General features: G+C 45.2%; 1 protein-coding gene across 1 annotated transcript in view; it reads right to left on the minus strand.

The window, feature by feature from the left end:
• Nucleotides 1–23618: 23618 nt before the first annotated feature.
• The window catches only part of GALNT14 (polypeptide N-acetylgalactosaminyltransferase 14), a 233497-nt gene continuing 230469 nt past the window's right edge, over nt 23619–26646 (minus strand). Inside the window, exon 15 of the mRNA XM_081186432.1 lies at nt 23619–25586. Coding sequence (XP_081042558.1) covers nt 25428–25586 — 159 coding nt within the window. The 3' untranslated portion in view covers nt 23619–25427. The remainder of the gene's footprint in view (nt 25587–26646) is intronic.

Below are 26646 nucleotides of genomic sequence, written 5' to 3' on the forward strand. Positions count from 1 at the left end.
AGGCTACTTTTAAGAAAAATCACTAAAATAATTTCCCTTTATAGCATTGTGCAAACAGCACCCCTCCAATGTGTTTCTATGCATGTTTATTTTTTAATCTGTACCTTGGATGATCAGTTTTAACTCTTCAGTTGTGCCAACTAAAGTCCACCTAACATCTGCTAAATAAATATTCTAATTCCCCTGATAATTTAAGTATTTGAAATATTTATCACCTCCTCTTCATTGCAATAGCAATCCCATAGCAGGGTACATGGAAAGTTAAAACACAGTGCATATAATGACACAAGAAAAATAGGCAACAGTCCACTCTTAACAACCAGAACAAATGCAACAATAATCAGACCAACTCAGGCGCTAATGGTCAGCAATATCTGGGCGAGAGAGATATGTCTTTATGTGGCATCAGAATCTCACCCAAAGCAGCACCAACTGTGTTCCAGAAGGAAATGAGTCCCATAGCTCGGGTGCCACTACTGAGAAGATCTTTTTGAGACAATGGCATTGCTTAGAATTGATCTCCTTGACACCAGTTACCCTTCAGGGGACGAAGGGAAAGGAGAATGTTAGCCGCTTTGAGACTCCTTAAAGGGAGTGAAAGGCGGGATATCAAATCCAAAAAACTCCAAACTCTTCAGGTGCCAAGGTCAAAAAGCCCTAAGCATGGCTGTCAAGATTGCATGTGACACTTTCAGGCTTGTAAAGTGCGGCACAATTTTGGAAGAGCTGGGCGGAATATTGGGAGCTGGGGGGGGCACTATGGGCAATATAAGCAGGCTAGTTTATTAGTCCAAATTAGGTCCATTTCTGATGATGAACTGCTAATAGGATCACACAAATGATGGCTCTCCTTGCATTGTCCTTCAAGGCTGTAACTCAGCCTTGAGTTACAGAGTTAATTTGGACACGAATTAATTTCTCCCCTAGTTGATGATTACTATATTGTACTTTTATCATATTGTACACCATTTTGATAGCTTTGACTGGGGTACAGTTTATAAAACGAATCAAAAGGAAGCCTGGCTTAGTTCCATGGGGTTTACATCCTAGTACACAGGACGCGGGTGGCGCTATGGTCTAAACGACTGAGCCTCTTGGGCTTGCTGATCAGAAGGTCGGCGGTTCGAATCCCCATGATAGGGTGAGCTCCCGTCGCTCGGTCCCAGCTCCTGCCAACCTAGCAGTTCGAAAACACGCCCAAAAGTGCAAGTAGATAAATAGGTACCACTCCAGTGGGAAGGTAAACGCCGTTTCCGTGCACTGCTCTGGTTCGCCAGAAGCGGCTTAGTCATGCTGGCCACATGACCTGGAAAAACTGTCTGCAGACAAATGCCGGCTCCCTTGGCCTGTAAAGCGAGATGAGCACCGCAACCCCAGTGTCATCTGAGACTGGACTTAACTTAACTGTCAGAGGTCCATTACCTTAACTTTTTAAAGACCCCATAAGGACATTGGGGTGGGGGGGCTGCCTTATACTGCATCAGACCATTGCTCCATCTAGCTCTGTAATGACAACATTGACCAGCAGCAGCTCTTCTGGGTTCCAGAGAAGGGATGTGTGCAGCCATACCTGGAGATGCAATGGATTTAACCTGGGGGCCTGTTGCATGCAAGGCAGATGCTGTACCACTGAGCAATCCCTTCCCTTAGAATTGAAGCCTTAGACCAATAACTGCTGTATGAAAAGCCCACCCATGAATGGCTGGCTGCATAGCAATGGCCAATGTGCCAGCCTGTTGTTCGGAGCATCAGTTTTCATTCTGCAGGGCAGAGTCTGTTTCCAGGGACAGGGAATGCCTTGCCAATGCTGAGTGGTGGGTTTCCAACATGAATGATCGTGTTTACTTAAACAGGAAGTCTATGTAATGACAGTGATGGCTTCTGAGAAAGTGAAGCGCATGGTAATTGCTACAATTAAACCGTAATGACATAATTAATGCAAAGATTATGCATGGCTCGACTCCAAGCTGTCACAGTGCAAGAGGTGTCGATCATGCCTGGACCACAGTTCCTTCTGTTGAGATAGCCTCTGATCAGCCTTGGGAAGCCAGGGAGCATTGTGGAAGCAATTGCTCACGGGTGGTAGTGAAACAGGCTACTAGAGATAAGAAGGAAGCACATGGAGAAGAGCAGGCAAGGGCCATAGCTCAGGGACCGAGCATCTTCCTTGCAAGAGGAGGTCACAGGTTCACTTCCTGGCATCTCAAGGTAGGGCTGGGAAAGAGTCGCTGTCTGAGTCACTGACAGTCAGTGCAAGCCGCACTAAAGAGGTGGAGACAATTCTCCATACAGTGGTACCTCGGGTTACAGACACTTCAGGTTACAGACTCTGCTAACCCAGAAATAGTGCTTCAGGTTAAGAACTTTGCTTCAGGATGAGAAGCCAGCACGGCGGCAGCAGGAGGCCCCATTAGCTAAAGTGGTACCTCAGGTTAAGAACAGTTTCAGGTTAAGAATGGACCTCCAGAATGAATTAAGTCCTTAACCCAAGGTACCACTGTATAAAGCAATTTCCTATGTTCCTGTGATTTAGTGAAAAAATGAGGGCTGCTTTACACTTTATGCAATTCCTGCTCAGAAAAGCGGCTGCTTGAAATGCATGCCTAGATTAAATCACTTATTTCTTCATTTCAGAGGGTTGGACCAGATGGTCCTCAGGGTACCTTCCAACTTTTTGTTTGTTTCTGTGATGTGCCTCCATGAGGGATCCACCTCCCCACTGGTGCCTATGTACTGGAAGATATGGATGCTTCTGACGTCTTTACACTGCACGTGTGTAGAGCCAACAAAATGAAGAGCATTATAGGCTCGTGGGACACAGAATGTTCCACAACAGCCTCCCTGCCTGCCTGTTTTTCTCCCTTCTCCCAGCTGTTGCCCTCCAGATGTTTTGGATTGCAGCTCCTGTCATTTCCAGCCATTGGCCACTCTGGCTGGAGATGATGTGAGTCGCAGTCCACAGCAAGAGGAGAACATCTTTCAGGGAAGCCTGTTCAGGCTGGTGTCCTACTGTTCACTTCAAGTGGGTTGGGGGGACTATGGGCAATAATTTTATGAAGCATCCCTGAGAATAAGCAAAGGGTGCAGGCAGCAGCATGAGCAAAGTATCAGGCTGCAGTTCTCCTGGCCTTTCAAGTCCCACATATCTGGCCCTCTTGCGTAGCTTCAAAACCATGCTGAGCATTGTCATCTGTACGTTGCTTCGGAAGGCAGGACTCCAATTAAATGGGGGTGAAAAGTGCAGCGAAGTAGATTTTGTTTAAACGTTTGGGCAGACTTTCTAAATGGTAAGAGCTGTTCATTCCTAAGGAGGTGGAGGGTTCCCTTTTGCTGGAGGGGTTTAAGCAGATCCTGGATGGCCAGGTGTGGTTGCATCCTGCATCGTCCAAGGGGTTGGGCTACTTCAGGGGTCACTTTCAACTCTATGATTCTACGATCCCTGAAACTCTGAGAAACAAGACCCAATGTGGGCCAATGCCTAGAAGACCTGGCATTGGATATACCTGGTCCCATCTGTGCAGTGGAATTTTTATTATTGCTTGATTTTGATTTTTTGGTATGTACTTAGGCAAATCACTGTCTTTCTGTCTTGATTTTGCAGGTGTACTTGCAGGGTTGTTGTGAGAAAAAAGGGTATCAAGAGTGGGGGCTTGTCATGCTTGTGTTGGTTGATTTCAGAATACCCAAAGGAAGTGGAAGAAATGACCAGGCTATCGAAGAATGGAAATGACAGCTCTGAGCTAAATGTTGGGGGAAACTTCCTGGTGGCAAAAGCTGTTCAGCAGTAGAACAGACTGCCTTAAGAGGCAGAGGCAGAGAGCTGACATTTCCTCTGGTTTCCTGCAGTGATGTAATGGGCTAATAAACTGGAGGCAAAGAGTTGTTGCTGTTGTTGTTTAGTCGTTTAGTCGTGTCCGATTCTTTGTGACCCCATGGACCTGAGCACGCCAGGCACTCCTGTCTTCCACTGCCTCCCGCAGTTTGGTCAAACTCATGTTGGTAGCTTCGAGAACACTGCCCAACCATCTCGTCCTCTGTCGTCCCCTTCTCCTTGTGCCCTCAATCTTTCCCAACATCAGGGTCTTTTCCAGGGAGTCTTCTCTTCTCATGAGGTGGCCATAGGTAGCCTTTGATCATGTACTTCCTTTGTTCTTCCATCCTTCCTGTGCTAGAACTCTTTCTTACTGACAATCCAGATGTGCAGAGACATTAGGAAGCTCAAAACACCCAAGTCTCATGGTAGTAGAGTAACCGTCCCAGGACTCATCTTTCACGGGAACTTGGGACTTATCCACACTTCCTAGAAAACGGGTCTGAGAGGTTTTCCACTTGTCCCATGCTTCTTAGGTATGGGGTCCAAGCAGGTTTTTGTTTGTTTGTTCTGCCACTTTCCCCGGGAAAACCCACTGTTTACCACTGAATCAGATGAAACATCAATCTGCAGAAAAAATGATGTTTGATCTGATTCAGCTGTAAACAGTGGGTTCTCCCAGGGGAAAGCAGCCAGGCAAGTGGAAGTGTGCCACAAGGCTTAGGATGTCCAAGAAAAGTGGCAATGTGGAGGAAGGTAGCCACAAGAAGGCAACCGCTGGCAGTGGTGGAGGAGGAGGAGGAAGAAGAAGAGGAGGAGGAGGAGGAGGAGGAGGAGTTTGGATTTGATATCCCGCTTTATCACTACCCGAAGGAGTCTCAAAGTGGCTAACATTCTCCTTTCCCTTCCTCCCCCACAACAAACACTCTGTGAGGTGAGTGGAGCTGAGAGACTTCAAAGAAGTGTGACTGGCCCAAGGTCACCCAGCAGCTGTATGTGGAGGAGCGGAGACGCGAACCTGGTTCACCAGATTACGAGACTACTGCTCTTAACCACTACACCACACTGGCTCTCTTGGGCAGCCTCTTGGGCACCTGGGGCAGTGCACCCAGGGGCGGGGTGAACCTGTGCCCATAGGGGTGGGGCACACCACGCCTCACAGTGCCCATAGAGGCTAGGGCGGGGTGCGCTGTGCCGCACCCATAGGGACAGGGTGTGCTGTGTGGCACCCATAGGCAGAGGTGGAGATAGTGGCGGCACACATCCCAGGGGGTGCGCCAGCGGTGGGGAGCATCCCGGGGGGGTGGCCCACGCTGATGTCACATCCCCCCTCAGGATGACACCCGGGGCAGGCCACCCCCACTGCACCCACCTTGCTCCGCCTCTGGCTGCTGGGATATAGTGTGTGTATCTGTGTGACTGCACACACACAGAGATGGGGAAACCTGTGGCCCTCCAGATGTTGTTGGACTGCAGGTCTGATCATTGCTGATCAGCCAACACACCAGCTGTGCCTCCCATCCATGTGCGTTGGCTCTATCTGCAAGGTTGCGTTAAAAAACCTATTCTCTTTAGCTGTTCCGGCTGTGCCAAATGCCCTTAGCTCTCTGTGTTACCTTCAGATACTGCTTGAAAACCAGCCAGCCATAATTCAAAACATCCCCTGGCATCTTGCTCGTAAAGGTAGGTAGGAGTGATGGCACGACCAAGCTCCATAGATCATCCAGGGGAAGGGAAATGTAAGAGTCAAAAGCCAGCGCCGACTGCCCATTTCATCAGAGCGCTCATGAATCTTGTCAGCCAGAGGTCATTCAGCCATTCTAACTGGTGAGCTTGCACTTGCTAGCACCATCTCTGCTCGGTGGAATGAAGACTGATGGTGGTGGCATGTTTTGTTGGTTCAGTGGTGATTTCCGTTCTTGTTTGCTCTCTTTCCTGAGCTAGTGTGTCGCTTAATGGCACATGGGGCCCCTCCGGGAGTCCTTTTGATTGTGCATTCATGATTTGTGCTCATGTTGATGTTATCGGGATGGTTATACTTCAGCCTGCTTTCAATACACTTTGCATCTGCTACGGTTTTGGAGTAGAAAAGCTGCCTCATTTCCAGTCAGTGCCTGCCCTGCAGCTCCCAGCTTATAATTTTTCAACTTATCACTTTTCACATATGCACATATATGTCCAAAGGGTCTGAACTGGTGGCAAGTGACCAGCGATAAGACTTCAGGGTTACAGTGGACAGCTCAATGAAGACATTGACCCAATGTACAGCAGCTGTGAGAAAACCTGGCTGAGGCTGATGGGAGTTGGAGTCCAACAATATCTGCTTTAAAGCTCATGACACCTGATTATAAACATTGCCAATTAGGTCAATCAATCACAGATACACTTGACCACTGCGAAGGAATGGACTTCATACACCTTGCTTTCAGGTCTGCCTTTGGGACACTGATGGCCTCTCTTGCCCCCAGCAGGAGCTGAGGCTCTCTGTCTTTTCTGTTGTTACTTAAAAATGGAAAGTGCAATGGTGGTGGTCAACAAAAGAGGTTTAAAGACTCTCTCAAGGCAAATCTAAAAATATATAGTATAAACACTGACAACTGGGAAGCATTGGCCTGCGAGTGCTCCAATTGGAGAACAGCCTTTACCAAAGGTGTCATGGGTTTTGAAGACGCTCGAACTCAGGACGAAAGGGAGAAACACGCTAAGAGGAAGGCATGTTTGGCAAGCCCTCATTGTGATCAACTCCTGCCCAGAAACCTATGTCCCCACTGTGGAAGGACATGTGGATCCAGAATTAGCCTCCACAGTCACTTATAGACTCACTGTTAAAACCGTGTTCATGGAAGACAATCTTACTCAGCTACAAGTGATCGCCAAAGAAGAAGACTTCATTTTCCTTCAGAAAACAATGGGGATCAAAATTTGCAACGTGAGAGGCTTGTATATATTATGTGCTTTTGATCGCTATATTTGTTTCCTCTATGTGTGTGTATTTACAAATTAGAAATTCTACTCAACGGATTCCTGGTGTATTTTAAATCCAAAATAATTAGAAAACAAAGTACAACTTTGCTCACTGTTGTGCATATGGTTATGTTTTAAAATAATGTAGCGCCGAATTTTTATTTGCCTCTGACAGAGCCTAGCATAAGAGCCCGGCACTCTAGCAAAGGAGAGGCCCAGGATTTGTGTTCTTGCGGCACCATCTTGGCCGCTTGACTGCATAAACACACAGCGTTGTTCAACATCTGAGGAGAAGTAATGACTTTCCATTTAGACTGTGGAGCATTCTGCTTAATAATAAATACGCTCCTGACATTGTTAAATGATAGCTTGGTTCTAATAAACCCCATGTTGATCGGTGTGTTGGTTAGAGTGGGTAATTCATCTTCTAGCGCTGCTGAAACTATAGCTAGGATTATAAAGACAACATGAATTAGGCATCCAAAGCCAGCTTCCCTCCTGCTGGTGTGTTTATTTCCAAAACCATCAGAAAATATTGGCCACTTTATTTATTTAGTTATGGCTCTCCTTATTAGTTAATTGGTGGCTCACATGGGAAGGAATGTGGTGCTATATTATTGGGAGGACCACACAACTGTTTTCAGAGGCAAATGGGGACAGAGGAAGCTTCTTCATACTGGGTCAAACCATTGGGTCCATCTAACTCAGTAGTGCCTACACTTGCTGGCAGTATATCTCCAGGATTTCAGGTACAGACACTCTCCCAGCCAGCCCTGGAGGTGCTGAGGATTGAACCTGCAAAGCAGACCATCTGCCACTGAGCTTTGCCCCTTCCCACAAATGTTTTCCTTACTTCCCTGTTCACTCTTGCACCCAAATGGACCCAGTAGGAAGAGCTAAGTAAACCTTTTGCTTCCAGCCAGTCACACAGCCAACACTCTCCTTCCTCAACTGGGTCATGTCAACCTGCATTATGGTGGCCACGTATGCGTCACCCAAAAAGAGGAAGTGGGTCATCCCAAAAGGATGCACATTTGCATAAAACACCCACATGCTAATTTATAGATAAAGATGCAAATTTAGGCAAAACACTATGATTTTAATAGTCAAGTAACCTTTATTGGCATCACATAAGAACATTCAGAATACATTTTTAAAAGATAGGCTAGTGCAATCTCGTCACCACCCCAACGGCACAGTCACCCGCCAAAGGGCAGAAGGGGCGAGCAATCCGCCTCATCTCTGAGGGTTTCCAGCAAGGGCAGGATCCCGTAGCATACTTCGGCGACAAAAAATCAAATAGAGGAACTTAGCTACTGTCTTGGTGAGCTCCTGGTCTCTCCCCTGTAATAAGAAGCGTATAACCACCGTCTCTGATTTCCATGTTGGAATACATAGATGATCTAGAAATGTCATGTATCTCACTATAGCAGGCTGAGTGGGGATTTGAAAGTGGTTTACACTAACCACTACACCAAACTGTCTGCCTTGCTCCAGTCATGGATCTTGGTGCTGGTGGGGCATTCCTTACCCCTCGGGGTAAGGTCCCCGTTACCCATGGAACTTCTCACCTCTCAAAGTGACTGATATTTACCAGCTATGTCAGAAATTATCCTTATCCAAAGCACTTAAACTATAGTCCTCTAATTCCCTGCTTTCTTTGTTACTGACTGTTGGGAGTGGGGGAAAAATCTAATTATCTTAAAATCTAATTATAGCTCTAGCTACTTGCAAGAGATTGGTTGTCAGGTTTAAACGCACCCCCCCTTCCAGTTCAAGTTAGCTATAAAAGTCATGTTCTACATGCTGCTCATTAAAATCCATTGTCTGGTACACCCAATACACCAGAAATAACATCTTTTCTGGGAACAGAGTATTTTTCTCCAGCCTTTTCATGATCCGAGGTGTACAATCTTTCAAGGAAACCTCTGGATATGTTACAAGCCCAAACTTGAGAACTCGGAGTCATCTGGTGAAGTGAATGGCAGTGAATCCAGCAATTTGAAGACAGTTGTTCATCACAAAACACTTATGCAGCCCGTGGAATTTATGGCTGCAGGATTTCATAGTGGCCATTAATATGAGACGGTCAGAAGGATCCGGGCTAATTCATAAAGGAGAAGTTTACCAATGGGTATTAGTTATGAGACTGATTTTAAACACAGTCTGAGGATGAGATTCTTCACTCAGCACAACCCTGGGTTACACCACTTGGCTATATAACAAGACTATGAAATACGACACCCAAGTCTTGAACTGGAGCAAATAAGCTCATCGAGTTTCAGTGTTATCTCATGGATGGGTAGAGATCAGATCGGCTGTAAGAATTTCCTCCTTATTGTGCCACTTGTTATTCATGGTAGGGCAGAAAAACAGCTTCAAAAGGTGATACCAGGTATATCTCCTTGTGCTGAATGCACTTTATACAAGCCAAATTGGTTTTTGCTTCGGACGACTCTTGTAGAGGAAAATCAATTTTGGGTTACAATGGCTTTGATCTTTCAAGCTAAAGATCCATTGCAAATGTGGTAAGTGGTTGGGATGTACGGCCTCCGCATAGAAGGAATGCATAAAGCAGGCATTCGGATCAAGGTTTCGCTTTGAGTGTACATATAATAAACAGCCACAAATCATGCTGGCCATTCTTAGTGCAGGCTCCCAAACAGATATTATCCTGACTAAGTAGCTTGTTTTTCTCTGGTGATGGCCACCACAGGGATGTTTAAAGGAAATGTAAGTTTCTGTTTAGAAGCTAATAATGTTTCAACGTATGATATGTCACATAATGCTTCCACGCTTCAATATTTCCTTTCCACCCAGAGTGTGTCAATATCCTCTTGAATTTGCGTGAAACAAAGGCCGTTCTAAAGAAATATGGTTCTCTCCCTTCCCCGCATCTCTGCTATATGTGCTGGCTTCTATGGAAGGGACCTGGAGCCTGACATACCTGGAGGGTGATTCGCATCAGGGAGTCAAATTATCTCATCTTCAACCTTTCCCACGCACTCATCCCCTGCCCTGAATCTCCCTGAGAGACCTTCAGCTGGTCTCTTTCAGCTTACCTGACCACCCAGGGGTGTTGTAAGGCAGGGGTGGGAAACCTCAAGGCCAGGGGCCAATTGTGGACTTCAAGGCCTCTCTACCTATCTGTCTGGACTCTCCCCAGCCACCTCCCCTGAGTACTTTTGCCGGACTGGAATGTGCCCTTGAACTATGGTACTTCTTCTTGATTGTCTAGATGGAGGAAAGTGTGCTGGTCCCATGGGTTGCCCGAGAGGCGAGGTCCAAGTCCGGTCCGTAGTCAAAGGTGCAATGAGGAGGTAGTCCGTAGTAGCTGAAGCTGTGTGCAGGGCAGGGAGCCGGGTGACGTCAGGAACAGGCTTGCAAACAGGGAGTCAGGGCGGGTCAGAAGCGCAGGCAGGAAAGCAGGACAGGGTTCAGGCAGGAACTAGCAACCAACAATGTTGCTCCCACAACTTGGGACTGGGGCTAGCCGGCTTTTATCTGCCCCGAGGCATAGGGTGGCCCCAATCCTCTGGTGACTTGCCTCTCCTGGCCTGGAGGCGAGCACTCCTCCTGCGGGAACTTAGTTCCCTCCGCCTCTCTGCCCTGAGCCTCTGCAGCTCAGGAGAGGCTGGAGGGTTACCGGACCCAGAGGCAATCTCAGCTTCCTCTGACGGGGCTGAGAGTGGAGCACCTGCAGGCAATGGGTCCTCCATCACCTCAGGGGCCAGAGCAGACTCAGCTGGAGCTTGCACCTGAGGATCCAGCACAGGTGAGGACCCTTCAGGCTCATGCCCCAGCCCCGGCTCAGCTGGTTCAGGAGGCGGGGAAACCTGTGCAGGCTGGGATCCCTCAGGTTCAGCATCCGAGTCCGAATCCCAGGCCATCACAGAAAGATAGGGATGTGTGAGTGCGTATTGTAGAATCTACACTTGTTGTTCCACCCAGTTTTGCCTCTGCCCATGCCCACCATGTGGCCTGTGGTCCTTGGGTGTCTATAATAGAATGTGGCCCTTGGCAGTGAAAGGATCCGCACCCCTGGGGTAAGGAGATAGATGGATGGATGGATGGATGGATGGATGGATGGATGGATGGATGAATAAGCCCATTGCCATTTCCTTGAGGATTTCCTTAGAGGGTGGGCAGAAGATTCAGATGATAAATACAATGTTATTTAATTTAAACTGATTGATTTTTTGATAATGTAATTCACCTTGAGACTTAGAAATAGCGAAGAATGTCAGCATAAATAATTCTGTAAAGTCTATTTCAGTTCTGAAGTCTTGCCCTAAATTGTAGATGGGACAATTTATATTTATATATATATATATATATATATATATATATATATATATATATATATATATATTTGCTTTCGTAGATTTTCACGGGTACAGGAATGCAGGTTTTGGTGTTTTCGGGTATCTTCCCGTGTAAGAGTTGGGGTGTCTAGGCGACGTTTCGACGAGGTCTCACTCGTCATCTTCAGGCTGGTGCTTTCGGCTTCTTGTTACTAGAACAGAGCAGGATCTCAGTGTTTGAGTTCCTATAAATACTGTTGAGGGGGTGTGGTGTATAGCCTCCAACGTTCTGGGCAGAGAGGAAGTTCCCAGGTTATTGTGCCTTTTCTTCTTTTGTTCATTAATTACTTGAGGGATATCTTGAGTGATTTCTTGAGTGATATTCTGAGTACCACTTAGGAGGGTCATTAGGTGTGGATTAGTTGCTAAAGCTTTCGTGTCTTGACCTCTTGAGCTTGTGAAGAGTTTTTCTGAGTTTTTCTGAGAAGAGTTTTTCTGAGAAGATGGCTGTACTGCACTTAGTTGTGCTCTGGCTTGGCTTCGTGTATAGGGGCGAGCTGTGGTTTTGTGCCCTGTGCCAGCCAGATCTGTGTAGGGATTGCAGGGGGGTGCAGCATCCGGAGGTGCCACTATGGTTTGGCTACTGGATGGTATCTGTAATTTATCTGTGGAGAGGGTCTGGGTTTGGGTCTGGTGTGGTTGATTGGAGATGGCGTTCTGTGTGCCTCTGGTTCTGGTGTCGGTTTTTGTGGGGAGGGCTAATTTCCAGATGTCTGGCAGGCGGGACGTGTCGTCACGCTTGTTCATGTTGTGAGGGTGTTTCTCTATCTCGATGGCTTCCATGATTATTCTCTTGTGGTGATGTTCCATGTTAAAGAGCAATTTGGAATCTGCAAAATTAATTTCGTGTCCTGTTTCTTTCATGTGTTGGTAAAGAGAGGAAGTTTTTTCTTCTTTTTTGACGGCATTCTTGTGTTCTGCGATACGTGCATTTATTCGTCTGTTTGTTTGTCCAATGTACGTGGCTGGGCAGACTTTGCAGGGTATTTCATAGACCCCTTGGTTTTCTAACTGGATTTTATCTTTTGGGTTTCTGAGGATATTGGCTATTTTTTGGTTGGTGCAAAAGGCTGTTTTGATATTGTGTTTATGGAGGATTTTGCTAATTTTATCTGTGGTGCCCTTGATATAAGGAAGGAGGGCCATGCCATTGTTTTCTTCTGTGTCTTGGTTTTTGGGGGGTGTTTCTTTTTGGATTAGCTTCGTAACCCTGTTTTGCTGGTATCCGTTGGCGATTAACACATTTGAGAGATTCTGTAACTCAGTTGTCAAGTGGTCTTCGTCAGCCAGGCGTTTGGTTCTGGAGATGAGAGTCTTGGCTACGGAGTTTATTTGTGCAGGGTGGTGGTGTGATTGTGCATGTAAGTAGCGGTTGGTGTGTGTTTTTTTCCGGTAGATAGTGTGTCCTAGGGAGCCATCAGGTTTTTTGTAGATTAGGACGTCAAGGAAGGGAAGTTGGTTGTTGGCTTCTATTTCCATAGTGAATTGTATTTTGGGGTGTAGGCTGTTGAGATGTGTGAGGAAGCTATCTAGTTTTTCCTTCCCGTGTGGCCAAATTACAAAGGTGTCGTCAACATATCTGAGCCAAAGTTTGGGTTTGTGTTCTGACTTGTCTAAAGCATTGGTTTCAAAGTGTTCCATGTACAGATTTGCGATGACCGGTGAGAGGGGTGATCCCATAGGTGCTCCTTCTATCTGTTTGTATCTTTGTCCATTGTGGATGAAGTACGTGTTGGTTAGGCAGTGGTTGATGACGAGTGAGACCTCGTCGAAACGTCGCCTAGACACCCCAACTCTTACACGGGAAGATACCCGAAAACACCAAAACCTGCATATATATATATATATATATATATATATATATATATATATATATATGCTTTCGTAGATTTTCACGGGTACAGGAATGCAGGTTTTGGTGTCTTCGGGTATCTTCCCGTGTAAGAGTTGGGGTGTCTAGGCGACGTTTCGACGAGGTCTCACTCGTCATCTTCAGGCTGGTGCTTTCGGCTTCTTGTTACTAGAACAGAGCAGGATCTCAGTGTTTGAGTTCCTATAAATACTGTTGAGGGGGTGTGGTGTATAGCCTCCAACGTTCTGGGCAGAGAGGAAGTTCCCAGGTTATTGTGCCTTTTCTTCTTTTGTTCATTAATTACTTGAGGGATATCTTGAGTGATTTCTTGAGTGATATTCTGAGTACCACTTAGGAGGGTCATTAGGTGTGGATTAGTTGCTAAAGCTTTCGTGTCTTGACCTCTTGAGCTTGTGAAGAGTTTTTCTGAGTTTTTCTCAGAAAAACTCTTCACAAGCTCAAGAGGTCAAGACACGAAAGCTTTAGCAACTAATCCACACCTAATGACCCTCCTAAGTGGTACTCAGAATATCACTCAAGAAATCACTCAAGATATCCCTCAAGTAATTAATGAACAAAAGAAGAAAAGGCACAATAACCTGGGAACTTCCTCTCTGCCCAGAACGTTGGAGGCTATACACCACACCCCCTCAACAGTATTTATAGGAACTCAAACACTGAGATCCTGCTCTGTTCTAGTAACAAGAAGCCGAAAGCACCAGCCTGAAGATGACGAGTGAGACCTCGTCGAAACATCGCCTAGACACCCCGACACCAAAACCTGCATATATATATATATATATATATATATATATATATATATATATAGTGAGACATTGCAACATATGAGTTGTGTTGTTCCCCCCCCCCTTCTACTATCCCCCTCATTTGTTCACATATGCTTTGGGTCCATAATTCCAAGCACATTTCCCTTCGGCAAAACTGCATTCCGACTGAAGCCTATATCATTAAAGTAATTTATCTACCCAAGCTCTCTTTAAAGGTAGCATTAGCCTTTACCCTTCCGTTAAAGTTTGTGGATGGCTTGTTTCAGGAGCCTGAACTGTACTAAGGATCTTGTCAGAAATATATCTGAAGCCAGAAGGCCAGCACTAACATGAATATTTAGATGTGTGTGATTTACATAATATGCATGTCGTAAACATAACACCTGCTGGTCATGTTTAACTAGCTGTTTTTGTGCGAAAAATTGCTACTCTTAAATAAAATAAAACAGCCAGCATCTAAAGCATCTTCATGGCGTTTCAAAAAGCTGTTTCACACCACCATTTCTGAGATTGGGGGCGGGGGGAGTTGCCATGAGGTAGCTTTTGCTCTCAAACATCATGTGAAATGCATGTAGCTTCCATATACAAAGTTTGTATATTTTCTAGAAAAATTCATAGTAATTCCCCCCAACACCCCCACAAAACCCAATCTTCTCTTTACAGGGAGCCATGAAACACATAACAATTGTTTTCATCCCCTTGTTTACACTCTACACTATACTTGCCATTGTTCAAAGTTATCTCTGCATCATGAGAATCAGAAACATGGTTCCAGTTACAGATAGGTAGCCGTGTTGGTCTGCCATAGTCAAAATAAAAAAATTCCTTCCAGTAGCACCTTAAAGACCAACGAAGTTAGTTCTTGGTATGAGCTTTCGTGTGCATGCACCCGAAAGCTCATACCAAGAACTAACTTTGTTGGTCTTTAAGGTGCTACTGGAAGGAATTTTTTTATAGAAACATGGTTGTTGCTTTTATGAAAAAGAAATAAATTCATAATTTTAAGGGAGGGTTGAAAGCTGTAAACCATGATCAAAAGGGACCATTTTTCACAGGAAAAATGGCACCCTACTTTTTATTGTCACCCAAAGGGTCTGAGAACATAATTAGGTGGCCAAGGAAAGTGAAGAGGTCCTGAGGAAGATGTTCCACCAGAGCCGTCTTTCCCATTGGGCTTAGTGGCTCGTTGTGCCAGGACGCTGGCCTCTCAGGGGCGCCCCAGTGAATGGGGGAGCTGTGCAGCTTGGCTGAAGGCCTCCCCTTTCCCTACACGCCTGCCAGCTGCACCCCACCAACTAAAACGTTCTAAACTTGGTGTGTGTTTTTGTGTGTGTCTATAACAGTTATTCTTGCGTGGGCGCCCTCATACCCTCCACAACCTTTCCTGTCCCATCAGGAGCAGCAGCGTGAGCCCCACCAACCCGCCCTACGCACCGACTCCAGGAGCCGTTTGGGCGGCCGGCCCTCTTCTCCCGCCCTGATTGGTGCATGTCTCTTTCCTTCTTCCTACCCTCCTCGGCCTGCTCCCCTCTGCAGGTGGGCGGGTGAGCGCGTTGGCGCTGTTACTGCTGCTTGGGATGCTCCTTCTGGGCGGGCTGCGAGCTGGATGCTTTCTCGCGCACAGGGAGCCCTGAGGTGGTGGTGGCGACCAGCTCTCCCCACCGAATTGTTGGTTTCTGCTTTGCTTCACTGTGCAGCTAAAGGGCTTGTCACGAGACAGGTGTTTACATTCCACAGTCTGTACTGTTGGAGTTTCTCACGGGAAAGGGAAGCTGGATGTGACGTACACTGGTTTCCTGTTTTTCACTGTGTGTTTTCTCTCCGAGCTGAAGGTGGAGAGAGGATGCATTTTCTGCTCCTGCAGAGGCAAGATGTTTTTCTGTAATATACCAGCTTTGAACTGTAAATAAAAGCAATATAGAGTATGCAGCACGTACTCCTTATCCTTCCGCTGGCCAAGGGACTCTGCTTTAAACTAACACGTGGTTATGGGCCCAGAAGTCGAATCGGAGTGCCGGCAAAGGATCGGAATGCAGAGGGACAGATCGGAACGGAATCTGCTCTGCGCGTAAAAGTGATTGATGAGGTATGTGCTACTGCTCCGGGCAGCCTGCCAGCTTCTAGTTAATGGCTTTATGGCTTTATGGCTGGGCTTTGAACTTTTAAAGCCGTTTTGCCGGCAACAGGCAAAAGGCTCCCAGGCTCAAGTTACTATGCTGGGGAAATCGAAAGTAACTTTTAAAAGCGCTTTTGGAATAAGGCAGCTGCAGCAGTGACGCAGCAAGATTTAAAGCAGCATATATGACGCTGAAGGCTAATGCCAGAGTCATGATGGCCCTTCAGGATGCTTGTGGGATTCCTAAGCTCAACAAGAAGAATTACGCAGACTGGGTTTTATATGCAGAGGCAATTCTGCGGAAAGAGGGTTTGTTTGAGGTGATTACAGAAACCCCCCCAGTTCCAGTTACAGATGCATGGGAAACTAAAGATTCTAAAGCTAGGGGAACTCTTACATTGATAGTGTCCCCAGAAGAGCTCTGTCTATTGCGTGATAAGACCTCAGCCAGAGAAATTTGGGACGCTTTGAGAGAGGCTCACTTAAGGACAGAAGCTGGATCTACTATGTTTTACTTTAACAAGCTGCATAATATGGCTCTTGCTGAAGGTGGAGATGTGCGTTTACATCTGATGGAGATGCAAAATCTGAGACATGAGCTGCAACAGAGAGGACTCAACTTTCCAGAGGCTGTGTATTCTTTCATGATACTACAATCTTTGGGTTCAGGTTGGGAGTCTGTTGCAACCCAGATTGCTGTGCAACCAACCGCTCAGCTGACAGTGGACTTTGTAACTGCCGTGATATTGAATGAAGCGGATCGCCGGGGTGCTAGCTGCATGGGCAAGGGGGAGTCTTCACAGACGTCATCCCTTAGTGCAGTGGAACCACCAGATGGCGCCAAAGCTTTGAAGGCAGTGAAATGCTACTCTTGTGGACGTCTAGGCCATATGAAGAGGGAATGCAGATATCCCAGGGCCAAGACAGAGCAGCGCAGCGAAAGCTCATCGCGTGGAAAAGGCCGAGGCAAAGGCAAAGGTCCGGTGTCTAGGACAACGCAGCACAAGGCTATGGTTTCACGCTTCACTCCAAAGGTTGCAGAGGTCCAGAAGACGTCTAGATCCTTCTTCGTTGTTGATTCAGCGGCAACCCACCACATGTGCAACGATAAGAGACTGTTTGTGTCTTTTACACCGCAGGAAGGTGCGATTCACCAGGCGGATGACCACACTATTCCCAGTAAAGGCTACGGAACTGTTGTTCTTCACAGTTTGGACTTATCGATAAAGAATGTGCTTTACGTGCCAGACGCCAAACATAATCTGCTCAGCGTTGGACAGCTGATTGAGCGGAACATTGACGTGTCCTTCAAGAACAAGAAGTGCATCATCACAAAGAAAAATGATTATGTATTGCATGCTGAATATGTTGATCGTTTGTTTGTTTTGTATTATGATGATGTTGAAAAAGATGACACTTGTTGCATTGCAGGTTCTAACAAAAGTTTGCATGCAGAATGTATTCATGATTTTCACAGGAAATTTGGTCATTTGCATTTTGAGGCAGTATCTAAAATGCCTGCCTTGGTTGAAGGTATGACTATTAAACCCTGCAGGTACCACATGAAGTGCAAAGCATGCGCAGCAAACAAGGTGAAAATGGCTGCGAAAGGTAAGGTGTCTAGTAGGCAAGCTACAGAACCATACCAGGTTGTTCATGCAGATTTGGTTGGACCACTAGCGCCCTCTTTGGGTGGAAATAGGTACTTCATGGTTCTCATTGATGCATTTTCTAGATATATTTTTGTGTACAATCTCAAGCAGAAATCAGAGGCTTTTCCTAAGTTCAAGGAATTCTGTGCTTGGTTGGAAAATGTGCATGGCAAGAAGATAAAAACTCTTTTCAGTGATCGCGGGGGAGAATTCACTTCTCAGCAGTTTGAAGCTTTTCTGACTGAGAAAGGAATTCAACACGATTTGTCTAGTCCTCGCTCGCCATGGCAGAATGGACTTGCGGAACGGGCAAATCAGACATTGCTTCAAGGGTTAAAAACCTTGCTGCATGATGCCAATCTTCCAGAGAGTTATTGGGCCGAATCTCTCTCGTGTTTTGTTTACAGTTACAATCGCAGGTTATCGTCAGCGATTGGTTGTACCCCCTATGAGAAGATGTTTGGCAAGAAGCCATACATCAAACACATGAAGATTTTTGGTTCGGACATGTGGGTTCATTCACCACAAAACACCAAGTTAGACAAGCGTGGATTGCATGGTATCTTTCTAGGTTATCAGAAAGGGTCTTACAGAATAATGATGACTGACTCTAAGACAATTAAGCTCACGAGAAGTGTTGAGTACAATGCAAAGTGGGGGGAGAATGTGGGAATTTTCCAATGTTATCCTGATGACGGTTATGAGACTGAGGATAGTCAAAAGCAACCACAACAACCCACTGATGAAGGTTCTGAGTCTGAATCTGAAACTGAATCGGGTGATTCAGAGGATTTCAAGAGTGCGAAAGCCTCTATGCGACCCTCTGAAAGCTCTGATCAAGAATTGGAGGAACCATTGTTCACAATAGGTCGTTTTTCTCCTAAGAAGGAAGAGGAGAGTGTTGAAGACTTAAGGCTAATTCGTAGGTCACAAAGAGCCACAAAAGGCAAACCTCCAAAGAGATTTGCTGATGAGTTTGCTACGATAGCAGTAACAGCTGTTAAAAGCTCTAAGAAGGTATATGAACCTTCAAGTTTCCAAGAAATCCAGGGTTTGGATTCAAAGGAAGCTGAGCCATGGTTAAATGCCATGAAGGCTGAGCTTGATTCCTTAGAAAGGAACAAAACATGGGAACTAGTTCCAGTAGTTCCAGGAATGAAACTGCTTGGAAGCAAATGGGTCTTCAAAGCGAAGACAGATCAAAATGGCAAGATAGTCAGACACAAAGCCAGATTGGTAGCCAGAGGTTTTGCACAGGTACCAGGTGAAGACTATCACGAGACCTACTCACCCACAGTGAGATATGAGAGCATTAGGCTTATGCTCAAGCTAGCTGCAGAGGAAAATCTACACATTAGTCACCATGATATTAATACAGCTTTTCTGTACGGATCTCTAGATGAATCACTTTATATGCTTCCACCTGATGGCGTACAGGTAAAACAGGGATTTGTTTGTGCTCTGAAGAAATCCCTTTATGGTCTCAAACAAAGTGCACGGTGTTGGCACACAAAACTCACTGAAGTATTGTTTTCTCTAGGTTTTCAGCAAGGGAAAGCTGATCCATGTGTATTTGTCAAAGAGGAGGGGCAGAAGAAACTGTACTGTTTGTTTTATGTTGATGATTTATTATTCTTTTGGAAAGATGTCGCAATGTACAATAACGCCCTAGCTCAACTGAAAGAGCATTTTGACATGAAAGATCTTGGTGAGGTGAACAACTACCTATCTCTGGAAATAGAGAGAAATCAAGATGGTAACATTCTAGTACACCAGTCACGGAAAATTGCTGATGTGTTAAGCAAACTAAACCTGATGGATGCTAACCCTGTAGACACACCGATGACAACAGGTTATCAGGTAGATGACACTGAAGAAGCATTTTCTGACACTACACTGTACAGAAGTGTGCTAGGCAAGCTAAACTTCATTGCCAGATGTTCAAGACCAGACATTGCTGTTAGCTGTAATTTGCTAAGCAGACAAGTCAACAATCCTAGTGTCAAGGATTGGAAAGCTCTGAAACGCATAGCGCGGTATTTGAAAGGCACTATGCATTACAGACTGAGATTTAACAATCAGAAGTCTGGTGGTCTTGAGATATTTGCAGATGCAAGTTTTGGAAGTGACACTACAGACAGGAAGAGTACGTCTGGAGTTTGCTACATGTACAATCAGGGTCTGTTTGATTGGTCATGCAAGAAGCAAACAACAGTTAGCTTAAGTACTTGTGAAGCTGAACTGAATGCACTGTCTTATTCACTTAAAGATTGTGAATGGTTAGTACAATTGTGCAAAGATATGAAAATTCCTGTCAAATGTCCAATCCAGGTTTACCAGGACAACAAAGCATGCTTGGCTTTGCTGAAGTCTGAAGGTTGTAAGCAAAGCACGAAGCACTTGCAATTAAAGTTGCAGCATGCTAGGGAATGTATTCAGAAGGGACTCGTAACGGTGTCCTATATGCCAGGTAATGAAATTCCTGCTGATGTATTGTCCAAGATTATATCAAGGGATCAACACTGTACCTGTGTGCAGAAGTTGGGTTTGTACTGATATTGTACGAACACGCTGCCCAGTGATGTTCACAGAAAGGGGGAGGATGTTGGTTTCTGCTTTGCTTCACTGTGCAGCTAAAGGGCTTGTCACGAGACAGGTGTTTACATTCCACAGTCTGTACTGTTGGAGTTTCTCACGGGAAAGGGAAGCTGGATGTGACGTACACTGGTTTCCTGTTTTTCACTGTGTGTTTTCTCTCCGAGCTGAAGGTGGAGAGAGGATGCATTTTCTGCTCCTGCAGAGGCAAGATGTTTTTCTGTAATATACCAGCTTTGAACTGTAAATAAAAGCAATATAGAGTATGCAGCACGTACTCCTCATCCTTCCGCTGGCCAAGGGACTCTGCTTTAAACTAACACGAATGGCATGGAGAATTCCGCCTTGAGCCCCCATGTGGGAACCGGCATCCAGCCAGGCAGCTCCCACAAGCACTCTGCAGCAGCAGCATGGGCTGTGGTGGACGAGGAGCTGCTCCTCAATTCTGAGGCGGCGGTCAAGGACGAAGATGGGCCTCCTCCTCCACCACCTCCTCCTTCCCCTCGGCTGGGAATCCCCTCAGCCGCTGCCTGCCAAACCACTGTTGTTGTCGTCTGAGGAAGCGGCCCCCACCCCCACTTGGTGGGCATTGCCATTCAAATGGGGTGTCTGTGTGCCATGTCCTGCAATGGATTATGTGGGGTGGGGCTGTGGGATGTAAACACAGGAGCAGTCAATGACAACATTCCTAGAGTGTACATGTTAGAACATGGGGAGGGATGTCTGTCCAGCAAGCAGGTAAACTTCCTGGGGACGGACTTCCTCCGCATGTGACCAGAGGTGGGTGTGGCCTCACCTGTGCAGGTAAATGATAAAAGCATAGGGCAGGCAGCCATCTCTCTCTCTCTGCCATCTTCCTTCGATGAGGAAACATCTAAGGCTCCCAGCCAAGAGAGGAGATAAGGACTATCTTGCTACAAGATAGATTCTGAAAGTATGTAACCTTTTTAAGCCTGTCTGCCTTCTGGGATCATATTGTGAACAGAACGTGAGTAAACTCTTTTATACTTTTATAAAGACTATGTCGTGTCTTGTATTTTAAGAGGGAACAAAAGGGGAAATTACCAGAGTAATTATTATAGAGGTTCTAGTGAACCTGTGCACACGTTACCGTTGCGAACTTAAAGGGGAATGTTTAGAAACTCTGCTGATATTTTGGGAACTTGTTAGCACAAGTTGGATAAGGATATAATTAGTCAATATATCCTCTCCTGCACCCCAGAACATTCCCACAGGGGCTTGCCTTGCTTCATTAGCCACCGGATGCCTGAGGAGCTGGAGTCCCATTAAACTCGGTGGGGTCTAGCTTCAGAGACAATCTGCCCCGGCGGATCGGGCTGGAACCCTAGTGCTACCGGTTCCCCACATGCACGTTGACTTGGAAGCAGGTCATTATTATTATTATTAGGAAGCTCACAAGGTCCTGCCTGGAAGCTTGCAACATAAAAATATAGGCACACCAAAGGGTGGATGCTCAGGAACTCCTGGATCCTCGGCCAGCTGTCATCTTCCTTTTGCTCTGCTTTGATGACCATTTTATCAGAGACCCACCGTCATGAAGTCTTGCTTAACCCTCCCAATTCACTTTTTTTCCTTTTCCCTCCCAAGCAAGTAATGTTAGATCCCAAAACTAAGAATTTGTCAAGAATGTATAACTTGCTGTTGAAATGGAATACTCAGGATGAAATGGTGAAATCTGCTATGATTAAATGGGCACAAGATGTTGGACATAATATTATGATGGCTGACTGGGAACAGTTATGGACCACTGGTATGAGGTTTACGGCATGTAATGCCTTAAAAGAGAATTTAATGAAAATGATTTACAGGTGGTACATAACACCAGTCAAGCTTGCAAAAATATATCACTTGCCTGATAATAAATGTTGGAAATGTAAAGAGACTGAAGGCACATTTTTTCACCTTTGGTGGACGTGCCCAAGGATTAAGACATTCTGGGAGATGATTTATAATGAAATGAAAAAGGTATTTAAATATACCTTTCTGAAGAAACCAGAGGCCTTTCTCCTGGGCATGGTCGGCCAACTGGTGCCAAAAAAGGATAGAACTTTTTTTATGTATGCCACAACAGCAGCAAGAATACTCATCGCGAAATATTGGAAGACACAAGATCTACCCACCCAGGAAGAATGGCAGATGAAGGTGATGGACTACATGGAACTGGCGGAAATGACTGGCAGAATCCGAGACCAGGGAGAAGAGTTGGTGGAAGAAGATTGGAAGAAATTTAAAGCTTATTTACAGAAACATTGTAAAATTAAGGAATGTTAGAAGGATGTTGGAATGAAATAATGTGGTTTTAGCAGAAATGCCATAAAGGATTAAGAAAAAATAGATTGCTAGATGGTGAAGGAGAGAAAGTAAATTTACATTATATTAAGATAAAATAGAGGACAAAAATTGGAAAAGATGGAAAGGACTTGCTGAAATAGCTAATTGAACCAGAATACAAAAAAGGGAGGTGTGAGGAGGTCAAGGAAATAAGCAAATGAAAGATAAGCTATGGGAAGATTCTTTGTATTTTTTTCTTTTTTCTTTTTTCCCCTTTTTTATTATTGTGATGTGATGTTTTGTATCTTTTTAATATGCTGTTTTTTTAAAAAAATTCTTTTTGTAACCTTTTAAAATTAATAAATATTATTTTTTTAAAAAATGTTCTAAACAGCTTGCCTCCCAAGCCTCCACAGGAGGAGAGCTTGGGAAAAGGTCGACAACTCTGAGAAACGGGAGGGGGGATCTTTGCACCACGGCGCCGGAGATGCTTAAGACAGCCCTGTGTTCCACACAGCCTAGTAGTTACAGGGGGAAATTTGGCTCACATGTAGACTTGTTAAAACTTGTTAAGTTTTGCAGAAAGGAGGGTGGAAGAGTCAAGAGGGGCTTCTGGAGGAGTTTGGGAGACCTTGGGACACACTGTACTCTCAACTAAGTCATCAGGAGCACAATGGGATTTCGGGATTTCTGAATGGCAGTAAAACAAACCAAGCTACATTCTGATTGTTATTATTATTTAAATACAAGCCAAACCTATTCCAAATTGAGGTGAGAAGGGCTTTCCCCTCATTCATCTTGACTGAAATGGAACCACTGGAGCACATTTCACGGTGACATCAAAGTGCTGTTTTTTAAAAAAAGACATGTCCCAATTTAGGAATCAGAAGCTCCGTTAGCACACCTTTATATACCAAGAGGCTTGCAATCTTCAAGTTTCTGAAAAACAATTCTCGGTGCTCAGTTCTAGTGATCTCACATGTTCATTTTTAGTTATGGAGTTGTCATATGTGGAGTTTAACGGAATTCTAGAACAGTGCGAGAGGATGGCAAGGCTGCTCATGATAAGAGAAGTTGCAGAAAAGTATCTGAAGAAGAGCTACACACTCTTCTCCCTTTTACCAGTGCAAGACACCTAAACGAGCTATGGATTTTCGTAAGAGAAAAAACACGAGACGTTGGTCTTCAAATAGCAAAATATTACTTTTATGATGCATGTGAAAATTTCCCCTATTCCAAGGTTTTTAAACAGTGGAGAGACAAATTACAATTACAGAGGACCAGCACGTGATTTTAGGCTCATCCAAGACCCCCTGAGATGGGGAAAAGTACAGCGTTAAACAGCCCTCTCATACAGAAGCATGACTCAAGTCTCTCACTATACACATAGAAGATGGCTCCTACTATTCAGAGTCAAAGGTGGCATGATGATGCTAGCATTGCCAGTAGTGATGAGAATCCAATTCATAACTGGTCTGTGAATACAGGTTTGTTGTCCCAGAGGTCCAACTCTGCATTTCAATAAGGACTTGGAGTGTTGCTCACCTAATCCAGACTGTTCAAACCCATACTCCAGTCCAGTCACTCTAGAATCTGTGGCCATAATGGCTTGTGCATGGGTGAACTATAGTAAATTCCCCCAACCATTTTGGTCCCAGGATGTTCTCTAGACCAACACTTTTGCAGGGCTTGGTTGATTTTCAACAAAAGAATAGAGACCACAGTGGGGCGATACAATATCACATACTGTGCCCATAGGTAATGCTAGATTTCTCTTGTCCTCCTCAAGGCTCTGAGAAACAGCCATCGTCACCACAAGTGTTTGGTCTCAGTGGCATAGTTGTTGCATGATGTGTAATTCAACAGGAAAGTAGAACAGCCAGTGCTATAGCTTGGCAAAGCAGGCCACTTTCCAAAGCTCAGAAGCTGTCAAAGAGAACCACTAAATGCATATGGAGCAAATGGGGAGATTGGAGGCAGAGGGCATCTCTTTTATGCCTCATCCTGTCCCATGTGCAGTCTAGGATTGTGCTCTCCCACAGGAGTGTGTGAATACAGGAAACCAGTTACATGCTGCATGTGAGACCCTGTGCAAAGTAAGAATGCACCATGTCTCTCTCCAGCCATTGCCAGTGAAGGAAGAAACTGGTGGTTTCTTGGTCTACCCAAACCCTCGAGTAAGCCTTGTGCAGCGACAGAGTAGTGTAAACAGTTCCTCTCTTCTACACACATATTAGATTTGACCTCAGCTCCCAGATATCATATCTCTCTCTCTCTCTCTCTCTCTCTCTCTCTCTCTCTCTCTCTCTCTCCAACACCCCTACACACACACACACACACACACACACACACACACACACATTTTCTCACTCCAGGCATATACAGTATCTAGCACACAAGTGCATGAATCAAATACAAATTATAATGTGCAATATAGCTTACTCCAGCACGCTTCCAAAATTGTGCTCAGTTACATCAATCAAAAGTGCAAGATTAGTTAGCCTTTTCTGCTGTATCCCAGCATATCCATTTCTCTGCTCCCATAAGGCCTGGTTTTCCTCCTCCCTGCCCTTCAGCTGCTAGAAGCTGCTCTCCCACTTATTATTTCCCAAGGCTTTCCCACCACCTTATCAATGAGGACAATAAATTACCGCATTTACTGATTTCAGCAGGTTCCCTTCTCAAAAATGAGAAGAGCGACTTCTGCTACAACTAACAGATGAGGGTCATTGAACAATGTTTCCAGATTAAGCAGTTGTGTTCTTATCTGTATGGATGTGTAGTCCCACCTGGCTTGAATTTCTGCAATGGCTCTCAGAGCCAGCACTTGTGTGCTTTCTTCAACCTAGGCACAGCTGTATGTCCTTATTCTTTGGCTTTTGCCCCACGCTAGAAGGCAAGCCCCACCCCACCCCCAAGCTTGGACAGCAGCCTTGGCTGTTCTCAACAAAGGTCCTCTTGGCTGAGCTTGCTAGCGTTGTCGACAGATGTGGTCAGGACATCACCATCTCCCATCGCTGGCTCATTGCAGTGCTCTCACAAGGGTTAATGACGACTTCCCTCATGTTCTCGTTGGTGTCCCCCACCATTTCGGTGTCCAGGCAGTAACGTGTGGCCATGTGCTCAATGTGAGAACCAACTTTGTTCCATCGCTTTTGGAAGAGAAAGGAGAAAGGCAAAGAGATTAAATTCAGCATGCCTTGCCCTCACTCAGCTACAGTAGTTAAGATCCATGGCAGTGTTCCTCAATGCTGGGTTCCCAGATGCTGTTGGACTACAGCTCCCATCATCCCCAGCTACTTTAGCCAATGGCTTGGAGTTAGGGGGGGGCTGTAGTCAAACAACATCTGGGAACCCAAGATTGGAAAAACACTTATCTATGGTCTGTGAAGTAATAGTATTAATGGCTTGCACTCCCTCTATCTATTTTTGGTTTCCACAACTGTAGTGCATCAGCTATATGGCTGATATTCAGCTAGGTTATACCTGTTAGGTTAGACCTATTGAAAGTAATGGACATAACTTAGGTATGCTCATCAATTTCCCTGGGTCTACTCTGAATACTCCCTCCTGTGGTTTCCAAGAACTGGTATTTAGAAGCATACTATTTCTGACTCTGGAGGCAGAGCATAACCATCATGGCTAGTTTCCATTGAAAGCCTTATCTCTATGAACTTGTCCAGTCCTTTTCTAAAGCTATCCAAGTTTGTGGCCATCACTGCCTCCTGAGGGAGATCCAAAGTTTATTTTATCAGTCCTGACTCTTCCAACATTCAACTTCATTGCGTGTCAATGAGTTCTAGTGTTATGAGAGAGGCAGAAAGACTTTTCTCTATCTACGTTCTCTATGCCATGCAAAATTTTATAAAGGTATATCAATTGCTCCTTGATTCCACACATCCAGTTCATATCTCAACATGTCTAGATGGCCAATATTTCGCCCCTCGATTTTGTTTTGGATGGTCTCACCAATTCATTTGCTCCAAGACTCCAGACTTGCTTTAGCTGGCCTCTAACAGGCAAGACCAACTGATTTCTGATAATTTCCTGGTGAGCAGGTTTCAATCACCATGTGTTCCTTTCACAGGCATTGTGTTCCTTTGCCACAGTTAGGTTACCTATAGGGTGAATGGATTATTTCGGGGGGCTGACTTTCATATACCAAACACTTTGGTAGGATGATGTGAGAAAAACACTTCATATCACTGCTAG

Source organism: Podarcis bocagei (assembly GCF_964188305.1).
Source record: "Podarcis bocagei genome assembly, chromosome: 3".
In the NCBI taxonomy this organism is placed as follows: domain Eukaryota; kingdom Metazoa; phylum Chordata; class Lepidosauria; order Squamata; family Lacertidae; genus Podarcis; species Podarcis bocagei.